This window comes from Cupressus sempervirens, chromosome 8, assembly GCF_028749045.1.
Source record: "Cupressus sempervirens isolate cs-2001-9-10 chromosome 8, ASM2874904v1, whole genome shotgun sequence".
Lineage (NCBI taxonomy): Eukaryota > Viridiplantae > Streptophyta > Pinopsida > Cupressales > Cupressaceae > Cupressus > Cupressus sempervirens.
Genome location: NC_143125.1, coordinates 407299111 through 407321650, shown reverse-complemented (window position 1 = coordinate 407321650; position 22540 = coordinate 407299111). Strand labels below are relative to the sequence as shown.

Genomic DNA, 22540 nt, shown 5'->3' with positions numbered 1-22540 from the left:
ATCATGATTTTGGCGGATGTTTTTAGATTATGGATGTAAAATGGAGCAAATAGATGGGTTTATAAAGGGGTTGGAACTAATCGTCTTCAACGAGCAGATAATACTTTGCATAAACTCTGGGAATCAATTCGAACATGCAACTAAGGGACGGTCCCAAAATAGGGCCCAAGCAAGGACACACTACGTCCTTAATGTGTCCTTGCCAACCATGGCCCAAAACCCTCAAGATTCCTTTGGGGTCCCAAAACAGGTCCCAAAGCCCAGAAATCAAGTACAAATTTTGAGATATGACTGTTGCGGTGCGGAAAAGAGATTCCGACTGATTGGATGAAGGAAAGAGAGGAACTAGGTGATTGGATCCTTCCTCGAGCTTTACCCCATGAAAATAAGAGCTTTAAAGAGGATTTGTTAGGTCCTACCCTTATTATGCCGAGGAGAAATAAGAAGAAAGGGGAAGAAAGGAGAAGAGATGCGAATGAATGATGATCTTGCATTAAATAGGTGCCAAACCATCATTAAATTGAAATACTTCCAATTTAAGACAGTACAATTCCCATGCTACCTTCTTTCTTCTTTTTCTCCCTCACTTATTCCAAATGAAATTCCATTCTTCCTTTTATATCTCATAGTTGAGGGAGATGGATCTTTTCATTTTTAATGCCTTTGGACCATTTATTAAACTTTGTTATATTTTAATTGGATTCTTTTTTATTTTAATTTTAATTTTATATATATTCTGCTTTATGTTTTAATGTTATTATTAAATGCTCTTTCAAAAGGGGGGACATTAAAGTCTACACTACGTCAAAATTACTTGTTCTCGAGCGATGCCAATTTATTCAAATCTTTCAGTGCGAGTAGCTTGTACTGTGCAACTCACATATTAACCAGTGCATTGATAATTTGCAAGGTTTGGAATTTTAAAACAAGATTTTCTCATCTTTTAGAGAAAAGATAAGTCCATCTTTAGGGTCCCTCTTATTATTCTCTTATTCAAGATTAACCACAGTACAACCACACATGGAGTATACACTTGAAAATATGAAATATATTTAATGAAGACAGAGTAGATACAAGGTATGCACACAATACACGCATTGTTAGATTCCTTCTTATTGACTAGAACAATTCCTCATTTCATCTTGTACACTGCAAGATGGCAGGATCAAAGCTCCGATACCAATTAGAATGTCCCCTACTAGGAGGCTGTCAATTTCCAATGTTACATTACTATTCATCCAAATCAACTTAATTTAAGAGAAACAGTGAATAATTCATTTTTCATTAGGTAGCTAACATAGTTAAGCCTGCTTTCTTACTTCACTCCTAAACTCAACCGTAAGCTGGATGGGGATTTACTTGTCATAGGGCACTTGACACTAATTGACAAGTAGGCCCCCTCAAAGCTTGAGGAGCCTGTCCCAATTCTGTCTTGCGATTTATCTACCTTGTGAGGATTTACTCCCCCTTTCTGTACACAACACTGATCTATCCTCTTAAGGGGCTATAACAAGTGGTTAAGGAATGGCTAGAGTATGCTAATTTCTCTTGTATCCTGATATACATATCTCTCTCTCTCTCTCTCTGAATATAATTAATCAACATTACATCATCTGTCTAGACAGCTCATAGGAGGAACCAAAAAATAGTTCAGCCTAAAACATATACCAAATAGGAAATCTGAGCATCAAAATAAAGAGTAGCAGGTATCAATGAGTTCAAAATACATATAAGGTATTTTGCCAGTGCATGGTAAATGGGAAAATCAGGAGTAGAATCTGGGAGGTCACTGCTGGAGTCAGAACTAGTGACATTGATAGGAGAGGCAATATCTCTCATATTCTGATTGATTGAATGTATCATTCTCTTCTCTTAAATATGCTCCTCGTGAATTAAAAGAAGAGATATGTTTCCATATTGAAAAAGGAAGTGGAAAAATCAGTAAAAAGAAGTTGTATATTTTGCCTTATAAAAGCATTGTTTTTCCATTTCTGCTTCATCTTTTTAATCATTTTTTACCTGGGAGCATAGCCTCCAAACCCTTGCTATTGTCGGTTGTTTTTCACATCTATGACTATCACCTTGTGCAACTTATCATTGCCACCTTTCAAACCCATTAGGTGTCTACTTGCAAACCCCCACTAGTTATTGGGATCTCTTGTCATATAACTGATTACAATGGCGGGGTTTGGGAGTGGAATCAACAAACAAGGTTAACTAAGTTTTGATTTCTTTGGGTCTAATTCTATGGTTCTTTTCTTGCCAAGTTTTTTAGTCCATTCTGAGTTCTGAGTTCGAGTGAAAATTTTGGCTGCCTGGTCAAGTCTGAGCCTGAGTTTTAAAACTTTAATTTCCTAATCTATTTATTAGTATGCATTAAAGTCTACATTTATTGTTAACCACTTATTTCTATCTAATGATGTCAAATTCTTTCCTATTGATGATGTATTTCAAAAAATCTGAATTATGAGCTTTCCAAGGCATCTTATATTAATTGTATCCTTTGATTCAAATTCCTTTTCATTGCAGGCTTCTGGGCTTACTACATGGTTGCAGTTGAATTCTGGTCTTAGATACGTTTTATCTGTCAATATTTGGTTCCTTTATGTTTTTATAGAGTGAAACTCCATCCATGTTTGGGTCTGGTTCATCTCCTGCCTTTGGAGCAGGTTTTTCTTCAATGCCCGGGTCTAGTCCGTTATTTGGCTCTACGTCTAGTCCACTGTTTGGCTCCAGTTCGGCTTCTACTTTTAATGCTAGCTCCTCACAACCCTTGTTTGGCTTTTCAACTTCCCAGTCTGGTTTTGGTTTGCAAGGAGGCATGTCTTCACCTTTTGGTCAGTCAACATCATCACCAGCGTTTGGGCAGACACAATCATCTTTCTTAGGGCAGCCCACCCTGCAACAGTCATCCTCTTCTGGTCAGATCCCATCATTTGGGCTAACACAGGGTTCTCTCTTTGGTGGAGTACAGTCAACTCCTTTTGGTCAAGCTCAGACGACTCCTTTTGGTGGTGCACAATCATCCGCTTTTGGGCAAACTCAACCATCAATGTTCGGTAGCACTCAACAGCCTGTTTTCAGTGGCAGTCAGTTGACAACTCAGATGGCACCAGTTGCACCAGTGACAATACCTCTTCCTGACAGGGATATCCAGGTTATGCTTATAATTTTTTTAAATTTGATTTGGATGCATCCACAGTATCTTCACCAGTTTATGGGTATATAGCTGAGGATTTATTTGCTTCAATTAATGATTGACATAATAAAAAAATGATTTTGGTGCAGGCAGTTGTTGATGCATATAAGGATGATGCGGGGAATCACAAGTACAGTTTTAGGGTTGTTGCCATTTACTCTACTGTTTCATTTTTATAACTTCTACAAAAAACGCCCCTTATGCTTTTGAAAGCCCCTTACTCCTTTATTTAGTGCTTATGGTTGATTAGATCATCAAATTACAAGATAAGGAAGTGTAGCTCTATGTTAAGATTTTATTGACTCTACGTGCTTTTGCAGCACCTTTTGCTCAGCGTGACTGATCCATCAATGCGCGTCAAGCCAGTTGGTGTATCTGATGTAAGTTCTCTTAGAGGCATCATTGTATTTTGATTGTTCTCAATATTATTTTAAGTTATCCTCATTATTTGGTTCAGATTTCTGAAGCTCTCTCAACTTTGGCAATAATTTGAAATGTGTACCTCATATCCAATCATTCATTTATTTTGTCAGATAATATGGGCAGAAGCCATCAATAAGCTGGAAGGCATGGAGAGTGGAGATCGTGAAAGGCTGTGGCCTGAATCAGTTCAAGGTTTTAAAGATCTTTCACGCCGGCTAAAGGTAAGACCTTTATTCCATGTTAGCTAAAGGTACGACTTTTCTTTTATCATCAATTCAGTAGATACCATTTTGAATAATGTTTTGTTTCTCTCTTTTATTCTTTAATACTGATGATTAATTTCAAATAGATAAAGTTCACGTGTGTTTGGTCCCAGTAAGTTTTTGAGGCCATTATTCCTTTACTTAGCATTAGCAAGGAATGCACAAATTGTTAGCTGATGAAGCTTCATATAGGCTTTCCTGATTTAAATACATGTTTGATTGGCTTTCCTTGTGATTCTGAGAGGTCAAGCAAACCATGTCTTGTTGGAACATGATATAATGGAATATTTTTATTAATGCCCACAAGGATTGGAATGGCCTACACACAACTTTAGGACAGCAATTATAGACTCACCTTTATGCCTCATAATATGTTTCTTAAAGGATCCATTATAGTGTTAGCCTTGTTAGCAAATAGAATACTTGTTTAAAATATGCTATTTTAGATGCCATGGCATTTGATAGCGATGATCCTGGTCTTTGGACTTGGCAGTGTTGGGGATTGACAAACCTTGTATTAGAACATGGTACAACAATGAGCACCTAGCTTTTACCAATGCAGACTCCTACCTTGTGCTACCAGGCCCTTCATTTTTTCCCCTTTGTACTTGTCTGGGTCTGGTAGAGGTGCAGATTCTTTTTAGGTAGACATTCCTTGATGAGAATTTTTCAAACTATAATTAGTACTGCCACAGTGATTGATGGTAATATTGCTTGCTGCAACATGCCCTAAACGTTGACGCAAGAATATTTTGGTTTTCCACGTAGATGGTCTTCATCGATTTCTATTTCTCTGTGGGGTCTTTATCTTTTTACTCGTTGAGTCAATTCCATCGTATAACCCTTCTAAACAAGGCCTTTCCATGTAAGTTTAACAAATCATATAGAAAATGGATTTGATGAAACTAAGGAGATATTCAAGATGATACCCTTTTACCTCATCTCCTATGGTGATTGAGAATTCAAGTTCCAACTTCTATTTCTGGATCTTGTCTACACAGTTGGTTAGTGACCTCCAAGAACACCATGTCATCGGTCAGATACTTCAGAAGTCTGTACTGTTAAGATGAAAATCCTTGCAGCCTAATATAGGAGAAAGTCGACATCTGGATGAATCACGCTGTGTACTTCTCTACTAATTTCATTGCCTCAGCTGAAAGCCTTGTATGGAAACCTTCTTGCAACGTTTTGACAATGTGCATGGTGAAGGTGCCGTTAGCCCTCATGAAGTCATCCTTAGCATAGATCTGCAACTTGGGATAACACTAGTGCACTTTCACATGGTTTGGACCACTTCCTTTTGGCCCCTTGCAACTCAATCCTTCATTTCTCATCTTCAAGCTAACATCTATACAACATGAGAGCTCATGTAGAACTCTTCTAAGTGCTCTAAGTTTCCGAGTTGCTTGTCCAGATTATCACAGATCGTTTGAACGCAATCCATGACATTGATTCCTCCATCACCTATGCCAATGAAGTACAACATCTGGGCTTAAAGGTAGAGGATTGTGGAACTTTAAATATCCCACTTAACATCATCACCAAATCACTTTATTCTTACTGAAGGTCTATCCAAGCAAGGTGTTTGGGTAATTTTGAATGATGAGCCTTGATTTTCCATAGCCTTTTTCGGTTGACCACTCCATCACAATCGTCAATCCCACAAGTGTAGACCTTGAGTGCCTATTCCTTCGTCTACCACATCATTGATTTGTTTGTTGGGATTCCAAAAGCTTCTGAAATCGTCGGAGGAGAGATGTTAGCTGTTATTTTGTTATCTGGGCCTCCGATTGTTCTATCTTCTGAATTATAATGCTTTAAATAATCCATGATCAGTTCTGCATGCTGGAGGGTTAGAAGAAATCCAACAACTGCTTCAATCCCACTCGTGACTATCTGGTTGGCCAGTTATGTGGGAGTATGTCCTTGTAACCGAACATTCTTTATTGAATTCACTCATGTTGAGGCCACTTAAGTTTGTGTCACTGACATCTTTTCACTTCGACACAATCTTTTACTCTGGATAAAAACCCCTCTGTTCATTCTTGATCCATGCTGATCTGGACAAACCCAATCCTTTGGGTTCTGCTATTCTCCATCTTGCAAAACAAAATAACAAACATAAGAAGATCCGAGGAGTAAAAAATAGATTAAAATTCTTGACTTGTGGAACAAATTCTGACTTTGGAGAAGAAGATTTAAAAAATATGCTATAGAATATCTCTCTCTCTAGAAAAATACTCCAAAAATTTATACCTATTTTCAGATTTTTTTAACTTATTGCAAAACTATTTCTCTCGAAATTTCAGTCTCTTTTCCTGATCTTTTAACTCAATGCAACTTCACCTCTTTCCAAAAAGACTCTCTTTCTCTCTCTCTCTCTCAAAATTTGCACACTTCCTCTTGAAAACTCACACTTACTTGCAAATGTTTCAAAATCTTTACCTTTCGCTCTTGGCTTTCAAGTCTCAATTTTAACGTGAGACTCTCCAACCTGCTAAAGTGCTAGTGGTTTAATTTTAGGCAGTTGCATTTAATACACTTTCATGTTGCCATTTTGAGAGATTGTCTCACAAAAATGCCACTTGTCTTCAAGTTTCTATTGTTCTTTGAGCGTTCAACTTCATCAACCAGCTTCGTTATGGGCATGTGCTTGAATGGGCTAGAATTAAATTTTTTAAGCAATTAGATATTTCAAACGCTTCACCAATTAAATATTGGACACAAATAATTCCAATATTTTTCAATTAAATCTTCATCTCAACTTGGATTGTTTGAACCTTGAATTCGTTATTTCAACTTAAATTTCTCTGTGTGAATTTGGACATGGTTGAGGATTTTCAAACTTTAAATAAATTCCTCACAATTTCCTCATTGGATTTCTAAAATTTCTTATCACGATTTTAAATATTTTTTTTCTCTTCCATGGGTGCTCACACACAATAGGAATTTTGGACTTTTTATCAGTTTTAAAACCCCCCATGATTATATAGAAGAAGAATTTAGAGCTTCAAAGATTTTATTCAATCAAAATTTAATCACATATTTCAACCCCTTTCATGTGTGTGGATTAATCATAGCAAAAGAATTTTAAAGTATTTCAAAAAGTTCCTTAACCCCCATGAACCTTATTCCTTGGTTACAAACTTAGCATTGAAAGGAATGTTTTTAATATTACTAAAATTCCATGCCCGTGTAACATTAGCACTCACGGGCACATATAAGTATTGAAGGATGATTTTGAATTTTGTTAGTCTCCATGACTAGGTGTGATCTATGTTGACAAGCACATTTCATCCTTTGTAGTGGATTATTAAACACTTCAACTTTTCCTTGTGCATAGCAATTTAGCGCATATTAAGCATTGTGAGGGATTTTGATTTTTGGAGTAGTTTTCGTGATTATGCGAGAAAATAATCTCTTGAGAGCATATTAGCACTGAAGGAGGATTTTCATATTTATAGAATTTCAAGACAATGAAAAATGCATTGATGAGCGCAAAAGTGACCTTGCAAATTTTCATGTTCAAGCAATATTTCATTCTTCTGGAGAACAATGCTAATGAGTGCATATCTTCTTGTGCCTTAGATTTCAACTTTGTAACGTTTTCTAAGTTACACGAGTATTTGCATTCATGATGAATGGAGGCTCTAAGTGAGGTGTTCACTCATGGATGTAAACCCGACCATGTCGTGGATTTCCATTATTGGGTAAAGATTTCTTTCCACAGGCAAAAAAATTGCGTTGCAGAGTGTATCTCGCACTTGGTGAGGGGTTTCATAACTTGAATGAGCTTCCTTGGTTGAGTGCAATCTACACCTGTGCGTGCTCATGGAGCAATGATGACACAGCTTTCTAACTTTGATGTGTCCTAGTCACATGAAAATTAGTGACTGTGCATACTTAGTACATTTGTAGCAGATTATTTGAACATTGTCCATGTTGCTAGTGGATTTGTACACCTAGGTGCAACTCTTGGGGAGATTACAGTTTCTTGTTACAGATCATTGGTGTGACATCTTGGAGCACTTCAACATCTGCAATAAATGTCATGATATTCATTGATTAGTACCTTTGAGCGCATATACACCTTAACAAAGGGCTCTACATTCTGCAATATTTGTGGTCATTGTTTGATGAAGGGCCTCCGCAATTTCTAACATTTCCTGTTATTTGTTGTCTCCTGATTCCTTGATTGTGCTTGGGGATGCAACTTTGATCCCATGAAAGAAATCTGTGCATAATGATCATGTGTACAAATCAGGGATGGTGAAGGATTTTCACTTTTAGATTGATTCCTTATATTTGTAAGTCGGGCATTCTTGGGCACACATTAAGCCTTGTGAATTTTTTTTGACAGACTTAGTTGTTTGCCAACTTTCTTCTCTTTCTGTTAAGTTTAGCCCATAAATAAAGATAAACAGTAATAAGGAATAGCCAAAATAGATACAAGAGACACAAGATTATCCTAAGAAAACCCTTCTACAGAACAAAATATCACTTTTATTGATCTTAAAATGTTCAAGTGTACAATGCTTTTTGCTTGATTTGATATATATATAACAAATAGAGAGACTCTTCACATTACAACCGAAGGTCTCTTCACTTTCCAAATACACTACTTTTTGTATTTTCATATGCATGCCTCAATGCATGTCGCAAGACACATGCCTTTATATTTAATATTATCTCGATTATTATCACAAATGTCTTCTTCAATTGATGGTCACCATAATGGTTATAATGACCATATATCTAAAATTAGAGATATAGATCTCTATCACAGCTACAATCGTCAATACTCCCTCTTATCAAGAGAGAGATCTTGAGCATAGCAGTCACACATAGCTGCAACCAAAAATGTTAATGATAAACTCATAGGTTCTCATAAAAAATCATGTTATCTCAGAATCACATAATACATGGAATCACTCGACATGAGCAACATGCAAGAATCAAAGCCAACTTACATCACAGACTCTCTCAATGTGATGCTGTCATGGAATCTCTCAACATGACAAGCTTGCAAGATCACAGCTAAATTTCATTACAAACTCTCTCAACATGATGCTAAAATGGAATCTCTCAACATGGCAAGCCTGTGAGGTACTTACATCATGGACTTCCTCAACGTGATGCTGTCATGGAGTCTCTCAACATGACAAGCCTGCAACGCTCACAACCAACTTACATCACAGACTCTCTCAATGTGATGTTGTCATGAAATCTCTCAACAAGACATCTAACTCCCATCACAAAATCTCTCAACGTGATGACAAATTGGACTCTATCTACATGATGTTCACTATGATTTCCATTATAAGTGAAAAAGTTTTCATAGCTGTCCTTACAACTTAATTAAGAACTTATAATCAACAAGAAATAAAGTTGCAGCTGAGACTCATATCCAGCAGGAGTCTTGACACAAAGGAAAACCTCATTAAGGACAAGTATAAGAATGGCGGGGATTTCATAAAGACTCCCTCTCAATAGGAATAACTTGATCATCACAATAAAACAATAGATGAAACCTCCCTTTGAAGCTAAAACTTCTCCCTCTAAAGCAACATCCTCATCCATACTGCATAATCCCAGTGCATCCTGCAGCCAATAGAGATTAATAAATTAATGTTCAATGCTAAAAGAAATCACTATTTACAATCAATAGTCAAGAGATATAATCATAAATATTATCTCTTTGTTCTAATCTCAACATGCACACAAATATATATATATATATATATATACACAGAAGAGATTCTGACTTGTGCCTCTACAACCAAAGTAATGCTCATGGCATCAATTTAAATTTTACTGTTAAAAATATGATATTAACATTACATGAATAGAAAAAGAGCATTGTACAGTAGTACTTATATCCAAGTTTTGGCGATCAAATCGTAGAAATGTGCAGAATTGTTCTTCTACTTTATACATATATCTGGAAACACACAACTCAAGCCCTTCTGGAATTTCTTTCACCTATATTCAATGCTTGAGATATGCTCAGTAAAAAAACCTTTGCGGCCATAGATATCAATCAGATAGAAGAGCGCTCAACGCCTCTTCAATATCCTACGTGCACATGGAACAAACATTTCTTAATCGCTGCCATAAAGCAAAGTCACCCGACTGATGTGGAGAAGGAAAATGACAAATGAAAGGGGACTTGTCAAGCCATTAGATAGGCGGTAAAGATGTGCCATGACAACACTAAGTCATTAAACATTGTAACCATGTAACATTATCATTTTCTTAAATATCTCTGACTCAGTCGGACTTAAGTTGTAAGACTTTGTTTAGACGATGTGATATATGCTTTATTTCTGAATAAACTTTAGTACCTTCTTATTTTCATGTCCTATTTGTTTCCATTGTTCACTTATTTTAGAATAGTCATTAATACCCTCCTTGCAAAGATTCATCGATAGGCCCAACATTCCTTTGTGGCTCCATGATTTGCAGGATCACGTAAAAATAACCGTGTAAACTTTAAAGTGAACATAAGTATGAAGAGAATTACGCCAACTCTTTGTAGTTGAACCAAAGCAGGATGACACAGGATCACAAAGATCGTAAGAAAGACCCTTCCAGAATGGGCTCCATGCAAACCACCTTTGCACCACAGATTAACGCCTAAAACCATGACCATGGCTCACGTGCAGAGGCTTTGCCAACAACTGTCCATTACAACTTTGCACTGCTTCATATTTCGTGCTCACAATATTCTCCCAACTATGCTAGTTTGAATTTATACCTAGCAATATGAGAAGTGTAGGAATGTATTTCAGACTGTATGCATTGCAAATACTTCCTGATATAGAGCTGAAAGAATCATCCCCAAGTGGAAAGTGGACATGAGTACGATCAAAGTTCAGACATGATTCATGCTAACAACAAACTGGTCTTGCAACTTTTTGGCTTTCTCCTTGCAGCATGGAAAGTCATGTCTAGGTGGTCACATAATTCCCACCAAGGGCACCATTTCTCATCATTCAACCACTCAATTCAAGCTTGCTAATAGCGAGTCTTGAACTTGGGACCTTTCAAAATCAGAATTGCAACAACAAAATTTGAACAAACATATTTTAGTGCTTCTACAAACAATAGAAAACAACAACATTTCAATGTATTCGTTGGAAAAAATAATGTAGTCAATACAGTTAAATTTAACATGCAATTCCCACTTCCAGAAGCAGACTTGAGCGACTAAAAGGCTTAAAGCTTTCTTTTCATTTCCAGAGATTCGGATTGCCAACCTTCTCAAAATCTTCTCACCTCTACCATAAACTAGAAGTTCCCTTGCCATAAAGAAATAATTCTCAACACATGTAATGCAGAGACTTCCTTTTAGTGCTATTAATCTAACTCGGCTTTGATACCATGTCGACAATAAGGAAGAGCAAAAATAGATACAAGAGACACACAGGATTATCCTGGGAAAGCCCCTTTGAAATGAAGGGAAACACCCAACCACACAACAAAATACCACTTTTATTGATCATAAAATGTTCAAGTGAACAATGCTTTTTGCTTGATGTGATGTATATAACAAATAGAGAGACTCTTCACATTACAACCTAAGGTGTCTTCAATTTCCCAATACACAACTTTTCGTATCTCCATATGCATGCCTCAACACATGTCGTAAGACACATGTCTCTATATTTAATATTATCTCAATTATTATCACAATTGACTTCTTTAACTGAAGATGACCATAACGGTTATAACGACCATATTTCTAAAACCAGAGATAAAGATCTCTATCACACCTACAATATTCAACATCTTCGACCAACACTTAACAATTTTCTTCAATTATTTATATACATTTCCAATACTTATCAAATGTGGGCACAATTGAGAAGATTTCATGGAATTTTCCATGACTTAATCAACTTTTACAATTTACGTGCCTATTTTGAACATCACTTGGTTGTTTTCCTCACACTTTTCAATGTTGGGTGTCCCAAGGGGCCTCTTCAGATTGAGTAAAATTTCATGCTTTCATGCTTTTTCAACATAATGAAATTTCACGTTTTTCATGCTTTTTCATAGGGGTTTTAATTCAATGCTTTACACAAGTTCATAGTTCTTAATTGGGAAAGACTCAAAAGCTATAACCCTCAAGGGTTGGAAAATAACTATTCATTCTAAACTTTTAGTGAAACTCATCACTTCTCAATTGGATCACGAGGAGGCTCTGAGATTGATGCTAGAGTTGCCAAGAACCAAAGCCAAAAATGACAAGTGGATAAAAATAGTAGGGGGTCCTTATTTGCAATGGGGTTATCTGTAAAAAGGTTACAACATGTATGTTTTCTTAATCCTAAGATGAAGTGATGGTTGATGTAGATTTGATAATTGTTTGCTTGATTTGCTGGTTGATTTTTTGGCTTGATCTTTGTAGTTTGATGTTTTTTCTGATTTTTTGAGGGTTTAATGATTGACGGGTGAAGGATTTGTTGTGATGGACTCATGAGTGAGGATTGATAAGTCCATTTGCTTGGAATGAAGTCTCTTTTAAACTTTATATTTGGAAGGGTCACTGTCTTTCATAAGAATTGAGTAACCACTTTTCATTGTTACCTTTGATAATAATATATTATTACCCAAATTGATCTCCCTTGAATGTGCTCCTTAAATGAAACCATCTCCCCTTTATATCTTCCAGTATTGGGGACGGTTGCATCTATTCATCTTGTCTGCCCTTTGCAGTTGTCACAACCTTTCACAATTATCATCCCTTTGAAGAGTCACAATCCTTTATCATTTCTACACTTATTGAGTGACAACCTTTCATAATTGTCACTCTTTGAGAGAGTCTCAACCGTTCATCATTGCTGCCCCTCAAGAGTCAAAACCTTTCATAATTACCACACTTTGAAGGAATCACAACTCTTCATCATTTTTACCCTTTGACTTTTTATATTGTCACTCTTTGAAAGAGAGGCAAAACCCTTTATCATCACTGACCTTTGAGAGTCACAATCTTTCATAATTGTCACCTTTGAAAGAGTCACAACTTGTAATGCCCCCAAATTATGAGTACCCAAAATTTGCCCCATATTACAATTTTTAATTAAAGCAAGCAGGGTTTAGAGATAGCTTTTTGCTTTGATTGAGGCTTTGCAAGCAATTTAGGAATCATTTATATCATATTTCATAATTAGACATGCTTGAGTTGGAAATAAACATTTATTGGAAATGTAGATCAAACCAATAGATTGCTTCGATCAGATTTAAGATATCTCAACCACAATAGTGATTAGATAGTGTGACTTGATGATGTGCCCCAGTGACCCCCTACCCAAGGCCCAAAAGTGGATATACCATCCATATGAGGTGGTGTACCTAGTGCAGTGTCCTATCACAAATTTCCTATCTTGTCACTTTTATCTTACCTCGAATGATTGAGCATCCCTAAGCATTTGTTCACCATGGTAGAGGTCATGAGGAACTTTACAATAGGGTGTCCAAATAGCTCTTTCTTCCTAATCCCAAAGGTAGTCCCTTTGTCCCCCTTTGGTCCCACAAGACTCTTTAGTCATATACCAGGAGTGTGCTTAGAAGCTTACCTCAGCATGACTTTCCCGCCTGTGATCCCCTCATTTACCCTATCATGGCTGGTTACAGCAGCCAGTATATATTGTATTTCACAGAATAAATCCTCCACGAAAAAATTCCCAAATCAGTAATGCAATATATTAAATCAGAGTCATGCAGATTATCTGTACACGTGTCTGTATATGTATCTATATATAAACAATCACATAATATCATATTTCTGAACTGCATATACAAGTCAATAAAGAGAGTCATAAATATAATTCTTATGTAATACGTGCACACAATATTCATACCTAGATTGCAGTTTTGAATTAATATTTGTTATCTCTTATGTCTTCTCTTTTCGACGATTTTGAGGTATTGGTGAGCAATGATTAGGTGATTGCTGATTCAGTAGATTGATGCTTGATGGCTGAATTGTTTGCATCCTTGACCCTAAGGTGAAGTGATGATTGAAATTGATTTGATGATTGTTTGCTTGATCTTGCTGATTGATTGGTATCATGAGGGGTTAATGATTGTTGGTTGAATGAAGGATTTTCTTTGATGGATTCATGAGCGATGATTGATAGGTGATCCTTTAATGCTTGGAATGAGCTCTCTCTTATCCTTTCTTGGTGAAAGGGTCACTACCTTTCATAAGATTTGAGACACCACTTTCTAATGTTGCTTTTGAGAATAATATATTATTTCAAAATTGATCCCCCTTGGATGCCCTTCTCAAATGAAGTTCCTCTCTTTTATATCTTCTTTGACTGTAAGGAGTCTCATCCTTTCATTTGTTAATGCCCTTATGAATGGGTCACACTCTTTGGTTATAAAAATATGCTTTTGTTTGGAAACAATTGCTGGACCTTCACTTCTTATTTAATCTTCACCTAGCTCTCACTTACCAAATCTGTCTTTCATGCTCTTCAAATCTGCACATATCCCATTTAAGATATGCATATCCTCTTCTCCGAGATTTACATATCTTATTTTCTTCTTTCCTTCTCAATTATTGTTTCAAAACCCTCCCTATACTTATGCTCTAGATTTCCTGTACTCTCTTTTCTCCATTATATTTGATCCTTATTTCCTTGTGTATCTTTTGTGAGGAAGGGTCACACCTATTTTGTTGGACTAACTGCCAACATTCCCCTTTGGGATTCGTGACATGGCTTAACTGCCTCCTGTGTTATAAGTCTAGTGGTTGTATCGAGCATTAACAGGTCGATCTTTTGGTGCAATGACAACCCTAGCTTGTAACAAGTGGTATCAGAGCTTGTCACAGGTTCGAATCTCCTTGGGTAACACTAAGGGGGGGATTGTTGGACTAACTGCCAACGTTCCCCTTTGGGATTCGTGACATGGCTTATTCGCCTCCTCTGTTCTATAAGTCTAGTGGTTGTATCGAGCATTAACAATTCAGTCTTTTGGTTCAACAACAACCCTAGCTTGTAACATATTCACCATGTCTGCCCTTTTCAATGGTCACACCCTTTCACAATTACCACCCTTTGAAAGGGTCACAACACTTCTTTTAAACGAGTGTTTCAATTATTTTCTTCCGTTTCCTTCTCTCTTTAATTCTTCCATAATTTTTATGCTTCCTCTTATTCTTCCTTCCATTTTTTTCTCAATTTAAGTTCTTTTATCTCCTTTTTATACTTCATGTTTGAGGAAGGCACAACTTTTCCAATTATGTCTTTTGACCATTTGTTTAACTTAACTAAATTTGAACTATGTTATATTTTATATATTTTTGATCAAAATTTAATAACTTTCGTTTATTATTTAATCCTATTTCAAGATGACAACATGACACAACCCTTTATTACATTTGCCTTTTGAAGGAGTCACTTTCTTATTTTCATCTCAGTCCTTTTTCATCTTCCATTAATTCTTTTGTGATCCACACATTTCCTTTTCTCTTCTCCCTTTTGTATCTCATGATTGAAGGAGTCACAACTTTTTATTTCATGCTTTTTGACTATTTATTAACTAAGTTTTGATTATGTTATATTTTTAATTTTTTTCTTTTGAATTTTTAACTCAATTTTTTTATATTCTAATTTTATAATTGCTATTTATTATTAAATCCTATTTCAAAAAGGGTACATTACATATTCTTACACATGTAAATGGCAGACAAAGATAAAGATAAAATTTATTAATATCCAACGAGTGACCACAAATGGGTTAAAGTGACCAAGGGAACAAATTGAGGAAACCCAATTGTAGGAGCACAAACAGTGACCGGAAACCAAGAAAGGAGAGGAGAGAAGGAAGGAACAAATTGAGACCTCGACAAGTCTAGGGGGTGGATGGGACAGGGGTAAGATAGTAACCCCACCATGCAAGATAGAGGCAAGAAGCCAAAGAGTCAGAGAAACCCTCAAAACAGAGGGGTAACCCATAGAAGTGGTAGTGGTAGTGGTAGTGGGTGGTGCTGATGGAGGTGTCTTGAATAGGTATGTAATGTTCCCATTGTTGAAGTTAGCAAAAGCCTGCAAAAATAGTAATCAAAACCCTACCTTAAACAACAAACCTTATCATACTTTCTTACCCTCTATTCTAGACCCAAGCCTTAAAGACGTCTACAGATTGGGTTTCCTAATCCTTAGCTATGGAACCGTCTTTTCTAGAGTGCAACCTTTAAGACTCACATATGCATATGTTGACACCATCATAATATTCTTACCATCAGTCTTCCTCAAGCATATTGGTCAGATGGAGAGAGATCTCACATACCAACATTATAGAGGATTGTATCCTTAGTTTGTGTTTGGCCAAATGGGTATGGTACCCATCTCTGATACCAGCACTTATATACCCTTCCTTATTAAGTTAGCGAAATGGGTAGTATACCCATCTATGATACTGACATTAAGAATTGAATTTACTTTCTTGCATTAGCCAAATATGAATACTCCTATCTGTGATACTAGTACAAGAATTGGTAACCCTCGTCAAATATCAAATCTATAAACCATATAAATAAAGATCATTTTTCTCAATAGCCTTCCTAAAAAAATAAAACATTTTTTTACTTAATTTAATAAATATCATATTCTATGGAGTCAACAAGAAACAATAATAATGTTTCTTGAAAAATTGATGCCTTTACATAAGCGAGACTTATACTCAACCTAATGGCATGATTGACTTGGTTCTGACCTCGATGCACGGTCTTGTTAAGGGAACCTATCGTACTGTTCGGCCTTGAAAACCTCCCACCATGGGTTTTTGTCCTTCTGCTCATGTCACGACTTGTCCTTATTTCATTGAGTGTGTGTCCCGCGGTTTTAACGATGTGCTCTTGATTGGATGTGGTGCCTTCGATGGTATGTATGTTCTCAATCCAAAGCTTAATGCCTTCCTACTTTTTACCTTGTGGTGGTCGTATAAAATAATTGCTTTCTTGCTTTTCTAGGGACGTGGCCCATCACTTGGCATGGGTTATGTTTTTGATTTAATTTAGTGATGAACTTAAATTTGATTTATTTAATTATATTCTCTTTTGTTATTTAAACAATAATGTTAATATTAAATATATTTAATAAATGGTAGTATTGTCATAATGCCTAATTGTTTTAAATCCTTATTAGAGTTACCTTTTTTGAAAAGCAATTAAAGGAATAATTATTATCAACACATGTCATTTCTACATTATATATAATGATAAATTGTACATTCCATTGGTATTTTATAATTTAGTTTAGTTCCATTGCAAGGTAGAGGGAGTGGAACCGGAGCCTTGTGAGTAGGATCTGCGTTCTCTCACAGATCAGGGCAGAAAAGGCAAGTACAAACAATTAATAATCTAATAAGTGAAACATACAAACAATATAATCGAATAATTATTAACAAACAACAAAATGTTCTTATAGAGTTTACTATTGAGATGTTTCTAAAAAGAAACATATAGATAATAGAAAGAATCTATCATGCAAGATATTTACAATATCTAGAAGTGACCATTAAAATAGAAATAGAAGGATATATTATACCCTCCCTTAATGATCAACTTATCAATGACACCAAGCTGCCCCCTGAATTCAACAAACTTCTCTAGATGTAGGGACTTGGTGAGAATATCAGTTGTCTGGTTAGCAGTAGGAACAGACTGCAAATCCACGTATTCATCTTCAACCAGTTGACAGATAAAATGACAATGAATGTCAGTATGTTCAATGTGCTTATGAAAGATTAGAATTTTGGCAAGTTTGAGAACCACTGAAAATTGCAAATGATGGGTGAAGGGCTTGCCTGAGGCATATGGATGTTAGAAAGCATCCTACAAAGCATAATAACCTCACAACCTACTTTGATTGTTCCCCCATATTCAACTTCTCTTGAGGAAAGAGATATGACCTATTGCTTCTTATTGGTCCAAGTAGTAGAACTTATGTCCAACTAAAGACATACTTGGAAATAGACTTTTTTTTCATCAACTAAGCCTCCCCAATCAAGTTTGTGTAATTGATATGTCTGGCATATTTGGTTCATCCACAGAGGAGACGAAAATCAAGGCTTCCCTTGACATAGCGCAAGATGCACTTCATTGCAGCCCAATGATCCGAAATGTTAGTTGTCATTGTTACAGATTCAAGAAGAGTTGGCAGATTAATGAATTTCCGGATGATTCATTTTTTAACAGAGGAACAAATGTGTTCCTTATAAAGAATTACAAGGACGTTGTTTCTAAAAGAAACAACGTAGATTGAAGACAGAATTAGAAACAAAACTAGAGACAGAATAGGAAACATTCCTATCTGGACTGAAGAAAAAAGAGACGGGATAGGAAACATTCCTATCTAGGCTGAAAGACGGACTACAGACAAGTAGTTGACTATTATAGAAAGTATAAGATATTATCTTAATACCCTCCCTTAATGGTCAACGTACAAATATTGGAACATTCTGTGATAACTGAGACCCTCCCTGGATCTACAGAATGCTGAAACCAAGAAGCTTTGCCAGAAGAGTGCTATGACTCAAAATAAGTTGCAATTACAAAACTTCGTTTTTGTGGAAAAAACGGTAAAACCCAGAATCTCACACAATCTTGCATATTACAGACAACTTGAAATGATTTTTGAGGAGAAAATCAACAAACCCATAAAAACAGAAACAAATTCAGAAGGCGAAAAATGCAGCTTCGCCTTGATCAGGATCTGGAGAAGTTGGACGCTGCCTAACACCTAGAACAAGTTGATCGGTGTTTTGATATTCGAAGATTGTGATGATGCGCTGCTTCCAGGTTCCATAATTGTGACCATTGAATTTGGAATTATGTTCGAGCAGAATATTTGTCAGAGATGCCATGGCACGTTTTTCAATGAAAAATTGTGAAAATCTGTGAAGGCACGTTCTTCGAGGTAAAAATACGAAAGACCCAGAAGAATCAGAGAATGACCCAGAAGAGAGCTTGAAAAACTCAAAAGGAATCTGTTGTCGTTTTCTGGATCCGCTGGCTCGAAAATCAAGGCACAAAAATCGAGGCACCCAAAAAAATGGACGACAACCCAGTTGAGCTCTCGAAAAATCCATCAAGAATCTGCAAACAAAATATTTTTTCGACCCCAAAAATTAGGGTTTTGAGCGAAAATTCAGGCGGCGGTCGTGGAGGTCGAATCTCAAATAATGCAGATTCAGTAAGAGTAGAGCCGTCTGAAAACGACAGCCAAGAACGTCTACGATTTTTCAAGGAAACAAACGCCAAGGAATATCTGCGAGCTCCTTGCAGATACTTGAAAAAAGGACCATGATTTGCAACAGAGAAAGCCAAAACGAATGTGGGCACGAGGTCAGACGCGATTTGCAAAGGAGTTCGGCCAAAAAATCACGATTTGTACTAGTCACGAATCCGTAAAACCCTAGTTTGAGATTTTCAAATTTTCTCTAGGCAGAAAATCCTAGGTGGGTTTCAGAGAAATTAACTGAAATTTTTTTTTGAAAAAATTTAAACAAATAATTTCAAGAAGAAATTATAAATTTTTCCAAAAAAATTTAAGTTTTAGCTTTGATACCATGTTACAAGATTCAAGAAGAGTTGGTAGATTAACGAATTTCTGGATGATTCATTTTTTAATAGAGGAACAAATGTGTTCCTTATAAAGAATTACAAGGACGTTGTTTCTAAAAGAAACAACGTAGACTGAAGACGGAATTAGAAACAAAACTAGAGACAGGATAGGAAACATTCCTATCTGGACTGAAGAAAAAAGAGACGGGATAGGAAACATTCCTATCTAGACTGAAAGACGGACTACAGACAAGTAGTTGACTATTATAGAAAGTACAAGATATTATCTTAATAGTCATGAAGTGAGATATGTATTCACTCCAATGTTGGGATTAAGTCTAGTGGTGGCAAGATATATCAAACTACCTACTAGTTATCTGATTGTGGTATCATTCTCAATAGGAGAATCAAATTTGGTCGATAGCTTGAGACCAAACTTCATAGGTGTAGATTTAGGTTTCCAATCCCGAGTTCTGAATTCATCTAGTAGAGCCTGTGCATACTTAGACTAAGAGATGAAGATGCTATGTGGCTGCTTCAAAACCTCAACACCTAGGCAGTAATGAAGACGTCCAAGGTTGGTCATGTCAAAAGATTGACAAAGATTTTGTTTGATTTGCTGAATCAACAATTTAGAACCTATCAGTTTTAACCAAATCATCAACATATATAACTAGAATCATGATATTACTACCAATAGTCTTGACATACAAATTTGAGTTAGGACTCCTCTAAAAAGCCTAATTAGTGATGTACTTATCAATTTTCATGTACCCTGCCCAAGGAGCTTGTTTGAGGCCATAGAGAGTTTTCACCAATTTGAGTCTAGGAGGTTGTGTCATGCACAATTCTTCCTATAACTTACCATTAAAGATCACACTTGTGTCAATTCTACCAACCTTCCGTTCACACTGAGCTACTATCTCAAGGACTTATTGACGGTGCTCATCTTTGCAGCTGAAGCTTTCCCCTCAGGTGGAGCTAATGGGAGACAAATATCCAAATCTTGAGATAAGAGAGTGATTCTTTGAATTCATAACTAGAGGAGATAGCTAAGATGACCCTCGTTCCTTATCAAAGACCACATCATGACTTGAGATGAGATGATTAGTCTTGATGTCGACTAGGTGGTAGGCGTTGTGATTATCACTTTAGCTAGTTAGCATAAGTTTTTGCCTCTTGGCATCTAACTTGGTGGATTTAAGGTTTAGGGTTTAGCATCAAGGATCTAAACAAATATAGTAGAGCCATAAACTTTGAGATGATTGATTCGAGCTTACGACTTGACAATGTGTTTTCTAGAGTCTACTTCATAGGACGTAGTTGAGAAGATAGATGATAGTGTGGGAAAATTCAGCCCAAAATTTCTTTAAAACTTGCTTGTGTTTAAGCATAGACTAAGCCATTTCAATGATCTTGTGGTATTGACTCTCAACGACACCGTTTTACTAAGGGTTGTGTTTGGATTAACCTCAGATAGAAATAACAATTACATGCAGATATAACCAATATTAGATAATAATCGATCGCATAGAAGAGAACACAAGACACCAAGATTTAACGTGGTTCACCCAATCCCTGGGCTACGTCCACCAACACCAAGTCCAATATTATCATTATCCAGTGATTACAATTCGCAATCCCTTACAGCTCAATACCGCCACAAGAAGCTACAATATTACCATTGCATTTTGAAATTCGTAACCCTAAGCGTTTTTATACAAGTTTTTGCCGCTTACAAAATTAGGGCTAGAATAAGTCGTCTAATAGGAAAAATAACAGCCGACGCCTTATACAATATAAAGTTATTTTTGGCTTCGCGAAAACCCTTGCGAGGGTGTTGCCCCTTGACCCCACCCTGTACTACAACAGGGAGCGAACCTGAGTCGCTGCCCCAGAGTTCCGTAGAAATAATATGACGAGAAAATTGCGCCGAATAAACCTCCAAATCTGATTAGGCTCCACATCACAACAATCTCCCTCTTGGAGACTGATCAGACTCCACGACAATAACCTCCCACTTGGAGACTGATCATAGCATTGCTAAACTAGTAGCTCCCACTAGAATATATCAAACCACCTTGGACTTTGCTGTTCTTTTATTTTGTTTAGTCTAGAAGACCAACCGAAGCTGAAGAGGAGTTCAGCTTCTCCCTTGTTACTACCTTGGTAAACATATTTGTTGGATTATCATCTGTATGTATCTTCTCCAGCTTTAACTGTCCATCATCCAAAATTGACTGAATAAAATGGTATTGTAACTGCATGTGTTTTGTCTTTGAATGAAGAGTTGAATTCTTTGCAAAATGAATGATACTCTGGCTATCTGTGAACAAATAATTATCCCTCTGTGGGTGTCCCAACTTTTCCATGAAGAACTAAAGCCATATAATCTCCTTGGCTTCCTATGTAGTAGCAACATACACTACCTTTGTAGTGGATAAAGCAATAACCTTCTACAACCTAGAAACTCAACTCATTGCTACTTCACCAACAGTAAATACATTACCTGTAGTACTCTGCCTGGTATTAATATCCCCTGCCAAATCTGAGTCAACATATCCCTGTACATCAGTAGTAGAGCCCCCAAAATGTAGATACTTACTGGATGTTCCTCTCAAATATTTGAGAATCCATTTAATTGCATTCCAATGCTCAAGCCCTGGATGATTCATATACCTGCTAACCACTCCCACTGCATGTGCAATATCTAGCCTTGTACATACCATAGCATACATCAAGCTTCCTACAGCTGAAGCACAAGGTACCTTAGACATCTTATCATCTTCTTCTTATGTCTCGAGACACATCTCCTTAGTCAACTTCAAATGACCAGGTAAAGGTGTATTGACAACTTTAGCATTCGCCATAGAGAAATGTTGCAACACCTTTGCAAACATTGCAACACCTTTGCAATATAATCAGCCTAAGATAATGTCAATTTCTTGTTCTTCCTATCTCTGTAAATCTTCATACCAAGGATTTGTTTTACTGCCCCCAAATCCTTCAGAGAAAATGAATGTGCTAATTGTTCCTTTAACCCCTTAATGTGATCCATGTTAGATCCAACTA

At 36.5% G+C, this 22540-nt stretch overlaps 1 protein-coding gene across 4 annotated transcripts in view; it reads left to right on the top strand.

Annotated features, from left to right (window-relative positions):
• Positions 1-22540, top strand: part of LOC149543000 (nuclear pore complex protein) — a 79200-nt gene that overhangs the window by 11569 nt on the left and 45091 nt on the right. For all 4 annotated transcript variants that reach the window (XM_089797928.1, XM_089797926.1, XM_089797929.1 and 1 more), the window contains 4 exons: positions 2530-3157; positions 3289-3342; positions 3520-3579; positions 3733-3843. In XM_089797928.1, the coding sequence (XP_089654054.1) occupies positions 2633-3157; positions 3289-3342; positions 3520-3579; positions 3733-3843 (750 nt within the window). In that variant the 5' untranslated portion in view covers positions 2530-2632. The remainder of the gene's footprint in view (positions 1-2529; positions 3158-3288; positions 3343-3519; positions 3580-3732; positions 3844-22540) is intronic.